Genomic DNA, 11298 nt, shown 5'->3' on the forward strand with positions numbered 1-11298 from the left:
CATGAAAAAGAGGAAGACCTCCATTGAGATGGATTGGCACATGGCAGTAGCAATGGACTCAAATATAAGTAACAATGGTGAGGTTGGTGCAGGACCAAGTAGGTTTTTTGTTCCATTGTACACTAGGTCGCTGTGAGTCAGAACTGCCTGGATGGCATCTAACAACGACAGCTACAAAAGGCCTCTTCAAACTATGAAACAGCCAATGTGTCCCTTTGGCAAGGACAAAGTAATAATAAATAAACAAGGTGCCCAGCTTCAGAGTAGTGGCTGAAGAGCAGTAACCCATACCATTGTCGGCCCCAACCCCCACACAGAACCCTCCCACCTGCACACCAGGCAGTTGTTCACGACACTATAACCCTTTTTGAGAGTAGCCTGCAATACCAAAGCTGTGCCTTTTCACAAACCATGGGGATTAAATCTAAACAGGATATATTAGGGACTAGTAAGATACATTTGGAGTCCTGGTGTGGCACTGTAGAATAAAGCACTGGACTGAAAGGTGGGCACTGCAAACTTACTAGCCACTCCTCGGAAACCCTATACAGGGTCTCTGTGAGGGAACCAATTTGATGGTTTCAACTTAACAGCAACAACAGGAAGATGCATTTGCTATTGAAACTAAAATATGCATTTTTGTGTGTGTTTGTGTGGTTAGATGTTGATGATGGAGACACAGTAACAGATTTCATGGCTCAAGAGCGAGAAAGAGGCATTACTATTCAATCAGCTGCTGTTACGTTTGATTGGAAGGGATACCGAATCAATCTGATTGATACACCAGGTATGGTACTTTTCTATCACTGCAGAGATGCTTCATTCTTCCGGGGTTCTTCTTGTTTCTAAAGATTCTAACTGCTGTGTTTGTCATCTTTAGGTCATGTGGACTTCACTGTGGAGGTTGAGCGCTGCCTTCGGGTTTTGGATGGTGCAGTTGCTGTATTTGATGCCTCTGCTGGAGTAGAGGTAAGCGAAAAAAATACTACCAAAGTGAAATGAAGATTGAGCAGCATGATTTAAAGAAAAAGATAGAATGATTATAGAGATAGTAGTTCAAAGTTCACATAAATCATATTGTGGTTAATTATTTGGAATTTAATATTGAGACGTGATCTCAGATACTTTATAGAAAAAGTAAAGTTTGCTTTTCTGTAGAAAGTATGTTAAAGTTGAAAACCATGAAAAGGTCTGAAATTCTAGTCTACTTTCAAGTTATAAGTTTGCCTGCCATAATTTTTTCTGCCTGAAAATTCAAGGCTCCTGAGTTAGATACAAAGGACTTAAGAAGTAGCAGCAGCCCAGAGAATCCACAGTTTTGTTTGTGCTGGCTCCCAAGTCCCGGTTTCTACAGGGGAGACAGAGCCTGGTGAGAGACACCCTTCACTTCGAGAGTGCAGATATTCTCTAATGGGCAGTGAGTTCATTAGAACTCATATACATTGTTGGTAGAAGTATAAGGCTAAAATAAGATAAGCACTTTGGAATTTTCTTGTGCAGTTTTTTAAGAAGTTAAAAATACACTTAACCTATGGGCCAGCAATTCTTCTCCTGTATCTTGAGTCAAGAAGAATGCAAACATTTGTTTGCCAAAGACTTATTCAGAATGTTTATAGCAGTTAAATTCATAATGACCCCAAACTAGAAACAATCTAATTGGTGTGTTATCCAGCATCAGTGAGTGGACACACTGGTAAATGTGTGCAAAGGAATAGACGTATAAAAAAGAATGAACCCATCTACCTAACAATGTGGATGAATGTATCAAATCAAAGGAGTTAGATTATTTGAAGTTCAAGAGGAGGCCGAATGAACTCATGATGATAGAGATCAAATTAGGTTACTGATGGGAAGTTGGGCACAAGCAAAGTTTCTAGAGTAATAGAATGTTCTGTTTCTTGATTGTAGTAGTAATTATACAAGTGAATACATTTCTCAAAACCCAATGAGCTATATACATATGCCTAAGATCTGTGTATTTTATTGCATATAAATTTTAAAACCCTCCCTTTCAAAGCAAAACCAAACAACTATACAGACTGCAGTGTGTTATAGCTAGTCTCAGTACCTTAGGCCTTTTATGCTTTGCTTCAGGGTTCTTGTTCTCTATTATGCACAGATACTATAATAATCAAATTATACTCATTTAATGTGTTCAATTGTTGTTGTTAGTGCCGTCGAGTTGATTCTGGCCCATAGTGACCCTGTATAGGGTTTCCAAGGAGCAGCTGGTGAGCTTGAACCACTGACCTTGCAGTTCAAACGACTTCACAGTCTGATTCAATAGCCCACAGCGCCACATTAGCATCTGTTCTTTCACCGTACTTATTCAACCTGTATGCTGAGCAAATAATCTGAGACGCTGGATTATATGAAGAAAAATGTGGTATCAGTATTGAAAGAAGACTCATTAACAACATGAGATATGCAGATGATACAACCTTGCTAGCTGAAAGTGAAGAGGACTTAAAACATTTACTGATGAAGATCAAAGAGCACAGCCTTAGGTATGGATTACATTTCAATGTAAAGGAAACAAAAATTCTCACCACTGAACCCATAAACAACATTCTTACCAATGGAGAAAAGATTGAAGTTGTCAAGGACTTCATTGTTCTTGGATCAACTATCAACACTCATGGAAACAGCAATCAAAAAATCAAACTACGTATTGCATTAGGCAGATCTGCTGCATAAGACCTTTTTAAAGTGTTGAAGAGTAAAGATGTCAGCTTGAGGACTAAGGTGCGCCTGACCCAAGCCATGGTATTTTTAATAACCTCATATGCATGTGAATGCTGGACAGTGAATAAGGAAGACCGTAGAAGAATTGATGCATTTGAGTTATGGTGTTGGAAGAGAATATTGAAAGTGCCATGGGCTGCCAAAGAACCAATAGATCTATTTTGGAAGAAGTTCAGCCAGAGTGCTCCTTGGAGGCCAAGATGGCCAAACTTCATCTTTCATACTTCAGACATACTGTCAAGAGGGATCAGAGAAAAAGAGGAAGACCCCTGATGAGATGGATTGACCAAGTGGCAGTATCGATGGACTCAAATGTGGCAACAACAGAGAGGTTGGCCCAGGACCAGGCAGTGTTTCGTTCTGCTGTGCATAAGGTTGCCGTGAGGTGGTCCTGACTCGATGGCACCTAACAACAACAACAATTTGTTCAAAAAATGAAATGACAAGAAGTCAGGTGAAAGAAACCATATGAGAAGTAAACTTATAAATGCAGCTGTTGTCTGCCTTTTTACCCTTTAAAACTTCTTTCATTTACATGAACACTCAGTTATTCAAAAGGAACATGTATGTACCATTTTTATAGCTTCCTTTGTATGCTTCTGTAATCTCACAACAACTGTGTGAAGTAAGACCAAACGTTGTCTGTCTTTCACACATCAGAAAACTGACATTGAACGTGTACAGGACTTTGACCAAGTGCTCTTTCCGTGACTCTCAGTGCCTTCCAGGTGTGGGCACGTAGTTCACCCAAACTGTTTGAAACCATTTGAAGCATACTCTTCATCACATGTCATTACAGTCCAAACTGTGTTTACCTGACAGTGAGAATGAGCCTGGAAGCCAGAGGACTGTGGCACTAATCCTGTGTTGGAATTAGCAGGAGTCCAACTCCATGTTACAGTAGTTTCTTGTATCTGTTTTCATGTCTACATGGTCGCCATGAGCCGAACCTACTTGATGGTACTTAACAACAACAAAATACCATTGTTATTTTTGCCACATATATATTTCCTTATGTTTACTTTAGGCCCAAACTCTTACAGTATGGAGGCAAGCTGATAAACACAACATCCCTCGAATCTGTTTTTTAAACAAGATGGACAAAACTGGAGCAAGGTATTTAAGCTTTCATCAAAATGAGATTGCAATATGAGTTTTGAATGAACTGTAAATTGAGAAACATCATGTGGCCCATAGACAGTGCTACCGTTAACACAGAAATGAATAGCACTGGATATGATATTCAGAATGTTTAAGATGAAAATGGAGTCCCTGGGGGTGCAAATGGTTAGCACTCTCAGCTGGTAACTGAGAGGTTGGAGGTTCAAGTCTACCCATAAGTACTTCAGAAGAAAGACCTGACAATCTAATTCCAAAAAATAAGCCACTCTAAGCCCTCCTCAGTACAATTGCATCTTGAAATGCTTGAATCAAAACCGACTTGAGGGCAGGTGATTCTTAAGAGCAAAGTAAAGAAAAATTAATCAGTCAAGTTGGCTCTTGGAAGGAAGTCTTAAGTGGTGGCAATTATAGTTGTAGAAGAACAAATCCTAGACTGAGGATAACAAATCTGGCACCTGAATCCTGTCTACAGTATATTACATACTCAACTTGATCAGTTTATGTAACCTTAACCTGTAACTTTAGTTTTGTGAGATGCAAAATAATAATAATAGTACCATAACAACCTATGTGGATCCCTGGTGTGATGCTGTGAGTCAATGTGATGTGCTGTGATGCGCTGGACTATAATGTTGGTTTGAACTACAAGGTTGGTGGTTCAAGCTCACTAGCTACTCCTTGGTAAACCGTATACAGGGTGGCTATGGATCAAAACCGACTCCACGGCACTTAACAACAACAACAGCCTATGTGGCAGGATTGTTGTTAATGATCATTATTATCTGTGCTGGTGGTGGTGATGTGCCGTGGGGTCAGTTCTAACTTAGTGACCCTGTACAGGGTTTCCGAGGCTGAAAATCTTTTATGGGAGCAGAAAGCCTAATCTTTGTCTCATGGAACAACTGGTAGTTTCAAAATGAGAACCTAAGGTTCACAGCCCGATTTGTAACCACTATATAGTTGACATTCAAAATTTATTCATGATAATGTCCAGTGGAATACAAATGGTGAACATTTGGAAGAATAGAAAGGTTTAAAATTGTAGAGACCATTTTTAAACCTGTTTTTTTATAACTTTGACATGTTAAAATATTGTTTTGCTTCCTACAGTTTTAACTATGCAATTGAAAGCATCAGAGAGAAGTTGAAGGCAAAGCCTTTGATTTTACAGGTAAATTGCTCTTTCTCAGCAGTTGATTTGATTGTGAGATAAATTTCTGAAATTATCTCAAATTTTTTGGGGAGAATTTGGTGTCTAAATACAAGTAGATGATTGTAGTGATGGTAATAGACACTTTTAGAAGCAGTGGTATAATTAGGTAGGTTTATCAACTATGCAGTTCTAATTGAGTGATCATTTAATAATGTTAATCATACTCTGCATTATAGTTACCAATTGGTGAAGCCAAAACCTTCAAAGGATTGGTGGATGTAATCAGTAAAGAAAAACTACTTTGGAACCCCAATTCAAATGATGGAAAAGACTTTGAGAGAAAACCCCTCTTGGAATCAAGTGATCCTGAGTTGCTGAAGGAGACAGCTGAAGCAAGAAATGCTTTAATTGAGCAAGTAAAATCAGTACTTTGAGTTTGAAATTGATTAAAAGTATTTGTGGTTGCTGCTGTTGTTAAGTGCTGTTGAGTTGATTTTTGACTCATAGCAACGCCATGTGACAGAGTAGAACTGCCCCATAGAGTTTTCTAGACTGTAATCTCTATGGGACTAGATTACCAGGTTTTTTATGTCTCAGAGCCAATGGGTGGATAAATGGGTTTTTCTTATTGAAATGATGTCTTCCCACTTAGATTTATTCCTTCAGTGCAAGATTACAGTCAAATTAGTTTTGTTTTTTAAATTTGACTGTCTTAAGAGATCTGACAAACATTCAGAAAGGATACCTGAAGAAACTTTTTAGTGGATTAAATTCCCCAAAGTTACATAAAAAACTATTGATCATATGTATTATTGACTGTAGATTGTGCATTTTTTTCTGCGATATCTTTTGAGCATACTGAGTACTGAACTTACGTACTTTATTGAGCTGTTTTTTTCAAATTCTGACTTCCTATGAAATTAGGTATTTCATAATGCTGTTGTTAGGTGCCACTGAGTCAGTACCGACTCATAGCGACCTTATGCACAGCAGAACGAAACACTGCCCGATTCTGGGCCAACCTCATTATTGTTGCCACACTTGAGCCCATTGATGCTGCCACTTTGCCAATCCATCTCGCTGGGGGACTTCCTCTTTTTCTCTGACCCTCCACCTTATCAAACATGATATCTTCCTCCAGCGACTGGTCCCTCCTGACAATATGTCTGAAGTATGAGAGAAGTTTGGCCATCCTGGCCTCCAAGGAGCACTCTGGTTGCACTTCTTCCATCATAGCATATCTTTAATTTTCAATTTCCTTTCTTTTCAAAGAAAAGCCCTTTTCTTTATGTCATTGGAAGTCATTAAGACTTGCTTGACCTGAATAAGGTGGAACGTGTGTCTGTCTAGAAGTATTTGAATCTTGCATATTTATGATATTTAGACCTAAGCTAACAGTTATGAGAATAATCACGAGTTATATGACTCAACTTTTCTTTATAGGTTGCAGATTTGGATGATGAATTTGCTGACTTGGTTTTAGGAGAATTTAGTGAAAATTTTGATTTGATACCAGCTGAAAAGGTACTTTTTATTTTCAATTGCTTTGACCAAGTAATTAGATCTGGCTTGATTTCTTTGTCTTTGGTGTTTTGTTTTAACTTTGCATACTGTTACAGAATGGTGACTAAAATTACAAGAACATTAAAATGAAGTCACTGCTAATATATTTATCTAAAGATACTGTCACACATAGCTTCTTTACAAAATTCGGTATTTTATCATTTTTTAGTATATTGAATCAGGATCAGTGTTTTTTTCTTCATGGTGATCATTTCCCTAAGAAAAAAATGACAGAAAATTTGTATTTAAATAGCTTGCTGGTGTTTCAGGCTGCTATGGCAATCATTTTTCTCAGGACATCTTTTTTCTGAAATCAGTTTAAATTATTTTTTAAACTCATTGCAGGTCTTTGGTCTTTTTTTGTTTTGCTTTCCTTTTGAGATACATTAAACTAGAGAAAAGGGGAGTAAAACACTGATACCATTTGAATTTTAATTCTAAGAGCTTTCAAGGTGTCTTTTCTTTTTTCTTGCTAATTTGCTATACTTATTTATTTTCAGTTATGAAACATATGAGTTGCTTTACAAATTATCACTAAGAAATCAGTGAATATTTCTAAGTGGTAATTTGTAAAACAAGGCTCAGGTTGAACCCAGTAAATTTATTTAGTTATTATTCAAGGAAAAAATTAAAATATAAGACTTGGGGATTATTTTTAAGCTACTTGAAGTTAACAATGTAAAAAAAAAAAAGGAATGAAATTCCATCATTTTTATAATTTATTACAGTTTAGCATTTGGATACTTAAATATGATAGTTATTATACTTTACGTAGTCATATAACATGAGTTGTAGTTTTGCAAAAGCTCATAATCTAAAGTGAAAATGACCTCCCATTTCTTTTATCAGTAGCTCACAAGCGTACTCAAGCTTCTCTTGTTTTTTGAGATCTTTTAAAAAATTTCCTACTTTGGTTTCTCATTTTCCTTTGTGTTTTGTTTAATGAGGATCTAATTCCTTTGAATCCTGGTGTGGTACGTGGTATAGGATAATCACTGGACTAAGATTCAGTATGAATCTCAAGGTTGGCTGTTCAAACTCACCAGCCACTCTTCAGAAACCATACTTGATGGCCCTTAGCAACAACAACAATTCATTTAAAGAAAATGTAACTCAGTTTATATAATTTATTTCTCATCACTTCCTGTGTTAGGCTATCAGCGTTAAAGCATAGGTATATCAATTTAGTTATTCAAGAAGTAATTTTGAGTACCTAATATATTCTAGGAGTCCTGGTATGGTGCTGTGGGCTAATGCGCTAGACTGAAAGTCGGTTTGGACTGCAAGGTCGGTGTTTATAGTTCACCAGCCGCTCCTCAGAAACCCTATGCAGGATCGCTGTGTGTCGGAATCAACTCGATGGCACTTAACAACAGTATAGTCTAAGGGCCCTAGTAGAGTGCTGTCACATAAGTACTGGACTGCTAACTGCAAAGTTGGTGATTCAAACCCACCAGCTAGGCACTATGAATCAGAACGGACTCACTGGCACTTAAGAACAATATATCGTACACTCATCTTTAGGTTTTGGTGATGCAGCAATGTTTTTCTGGGGCATATTGCAGTGCTCATATGCATTTTGCTTTCTTGTGGGTGGGAAACAAAATAAACTAATGAGTAAATATTGGCTTCAAACAGTTCTTAGAAAAATGGAATTAAAAGATAAGTTTTCCCACCAGCATTTTGAAATCGCTTCATATTTAATGTCAGGTAGTGATTGAAGTTATACAGAAGTATAAGACAGTAAAGAAGGAATCCTGGTGACACAAACTGTTAACACTTAGCTGCTAAACAAAAGGTTATCAGTTCGAACCCACCCAGTAGTTCTCTTCTATCACCTGGATTCACTGTGAGTTGAAAATCAATTTGATGACACCTAAGCACAGCAATGTGGGAGATAAAAAGTGGTGGTAATATCCTCAGGAGTGCTGTTTTGGATGGGTGGTTCGGGAAGGCCGCTGATTCTGAGAAATTTTAACTGAAACCAGTGTATCAGACTCACTGCCTGCGAGTCGATCATGATTCATAATGATCCCATATAGGGGATTTCCTAGCTGTGAAGTTTTACGGGTGCAAAATCCTCTCTGTCTCCTATGAAGTGGCTGGTGGATTCGAACTGCTGACTTTGCAGCTAGTGGTCCAAAATGTAACCCAGTATGCCACCAGGGCTCCATGTGCAAAATGCTTCTGTCTCTGCTTTATAGCTACAGACTGCAATACACAGAGTCACAGTGGCTCAGACAGCAGTGCCTGTGCTTTGTGGAAGTGCCCTGAAAAACAAAGGGATCCAACCCTTACTAGATGCTGTTACTATGTACTTGCCTTCACCTGAAGAGCACAGCTATGAATTTCTGTAAGTATGCAAGCACATGGATTCAGATTTATTGCCTTGAAAACAAGTAGGCATATAGATACTGTTTTAGAAAGACTAGTTAAATCATCATTTTTGAATCACTAAGAATGATGAAGAATGCTGTTGTAAATAACATAATATATAGCTGTGACAGTTTTTACTTGAAACGGATACCAGACATGTTGTTTGCTATGTTTAAAGATGAAGCTAAGAATGTATGGCTTTTCATTGTAAAAGTATTAGCTCTCAGTTAAAAAATGGAAGAAGGAAACTAGCATTACAGGGAATGTTTGACAAATACATATTCATGTAGATGTTAAGATATTTCATAAGCTCAACCTATTTTGTGGCTAGAAAGAAATGTCATTATTTTATTCCCGTTGTCACTAATGGTTTTATATTTAGTAGTGGTGGCAGTTATGTGCTGTGTAGTCAGTTCTGACTCATAGTGACCCTGTACAAGGTTTCTGAGGCTGTAAATCTTTATGGGAACAGAAAGCCTCATCTTTCTCCCGTGGAACAGCTAATAGTTTCAAACTGCTGACACTGAGGTTAGCGGCCCGATTCGTAACCACTACACTACCAGAGCTCCTTGTATTTAGTAGTAAGTCCCCTATAATCTGAGTGAGTGCGGTGTACATAGGCAGGTATATTAAGTAGGGCATTAATAACTTTGTCTCTTATCTCTGAAAGAGGGGCAGTATAGTTATGAGTGTGGACTTTGTACTTCCTAGGTTTAAACTCCTGCTCTCCCACTCACTAGCTATATGCCTTTGGACAACTTGCTTAGCGTGTCATCTGCAAAATGCAGAGAAGAATAGCATCTGTCTCATAGGATTAATAGTGATGATGCTCCTGGAATAGTGCCTAGCATTTAAGTTTTCTTTCAAGTGTTTCATTCAATAAAATGACAGATAAAAGGGAATAAAAATAGAAAACATTCTTTAATAGAAAGGTCTAAGTACAGAGGATTGCCAGAAGAAAGACCAGATCTATCTAGGAAGAAATTCAGCCAGAATGAATGCTCCTTAGAAGCAAAGATGGCAAGATTCTGTCTCATGTATTTTGGAAATGTTACCAGGAGGAAGCAGTTCCTGGTGAAGCACAGCATGCTTGGTAAAACAGAGGGTCAGTGAAAAAGAGAAAGATCCTCAAAGAGACATAATGACACCGTGGCTGCAACCGTGAGCTCAGTCATAGTAACGATTCTGAGGCTGGTGCAGGACCAGGTAGTGTTTCGTTCTGTTATAAACACAGGGTCACTGTGAGGTGAAACTGACCTTATGCCACCTAACAACAACCTGTTTTGAATCATGGACTCTTGAGAAGCTAATGAAAAACAGAGCTTCTCCTCAGAAAATTGCAATTTCAGGATGCAAACATTCTGGAACCTATCACATAATGCCAATTGTAAAGCATCCCTTTGAAAGACTGTTGATTGTGTAAACAACTGTGTCATATAGATTTCTGTTATGCAAGTGGATATAATGGGAGGAGACAATGACAGTTGTAATTGTAAAATATCTATTTGTTTCTCCTGTGCAGATAGCTTAAGTAGTATGAAGTTCCCAGGTACATTTTTGGGGGAGGGAGCTCTTGGCCATGGATTTATTTGCAATTAGGGGTAATATTTGCAAGCGTATCATTATTTTTAGTATTGAGGACCTAATGATTAGGTCTTTGTAAAAGATTTAATTCAGTGGAGGAAGAGAGGTACATATTAGTGATATTACTTAATGGGCCAGTTAACTATTACTAGAAGATAAGAGGAATCTTTTTAAGATATCAAGGCTAAGTTTTTGCAGTAATTCTGATCATTATAGATGTGTAGGAATTGCATTTTATAGTCTGATCTGGAATGTCTCCTTTGCTTTATAGGCACTGGTATAAGGATGACTTATGTGCACTGGCATTTAAAGTTCTTCATGACAAACAGCGAGGGCCACTGGTTTTTATGCGTATTTACTCAGGCACAATAAAACCACAGTTAGCCATCCATAATATTAATGGTAACTGCACGTAAGTAGAAACTTAGGTCATTTTCTAAAAATGAGTTCTTTTAAAATACTTTTACTTATATAAGTCTTGGCTTTACAGGGAGAGACTAAGTCGTCTGCTTTTGCCATTTGCTGACCAACATATAGAAATTCCTTCCCTGACTGCTGGTAACATTGCTCTGGCTGTGGGGCTTAAACATGTAAGTGACCAAGTGGTTTCTCTAGGATTTTTTTTTTTTTACCTTTTTATTGTGAACTGATTGATAGTTTGCCTGGGAGAACATCAGCTTTATGCCATTGTTTCATTGCAATGATTACAATCTCCTCTGTGCATCATCATTCAACAGTATTTGCTTCCATTCCTT

The 11298-nt window shown here is 37.8% G+C and overlaps 1 protein-coding gene across 1 annotated transcript in view; it reads left to right on the forward strand.

Annotated features, from left to right (window-relative positions):
* GFM2 (G elongation factor, mitochondrial 2) overlaps nucleotides 1-11298 on the forward strand; it is a 57471-nt gene that overhangs the window by 22888 nt on the left and 23285 nt on the right. The window contains exons 8-16 of the mRNA XM_006874410.1: nucleotides 662-787; nucleotides 881-969; nucleotides 3773-3861; nucleotides 4978-5038; nucleotides 5257-5436; nucleotides 6464-6544; nucleotides 8788-8936; nucleotides 10815-10955; nucleotides 11034-11133. Coding sequence (XP_006874472.1) covers nucleotides 662-787; nucleotides 881-969; nucleotides 3773-3861; nucleotides 4978-5038; nucleotides 5257-5436; nucleotides 6464-6544; nucleotides 8788-8936; nucleotides 10815-10955; nucleotides 11034-11133 — 1016 coding nt within the window. The remainder of the gene's footprint in view (nucleotides 1-661; nucleotides 788-880; nucleotides 970-3772; nucleotides 3862-4977; nucleotides 5039-5256; nucleotides 5437-6463; nucleotides 6545-8787; nucleotides 8937-10814; nucleotides 10956-11033; nucleotides 11134-11298) is intronic.

Source organism: Chrysochloris asiatica, unplaced genomic scaffold (genome assembly GCF_000296735.1).
Source record: "Chrysochloris asiatica unplaced genomic scaffold, ChrAsi1.0 scaffold00275, whole genome shotgun sequence".
Lineage (NCBI taxonomy): Eukaryota > Metazoa > Chordata > Mammalia > Afrosoricida > Chrysochloridae > Chrysochloris > Chrysochloris asiatica.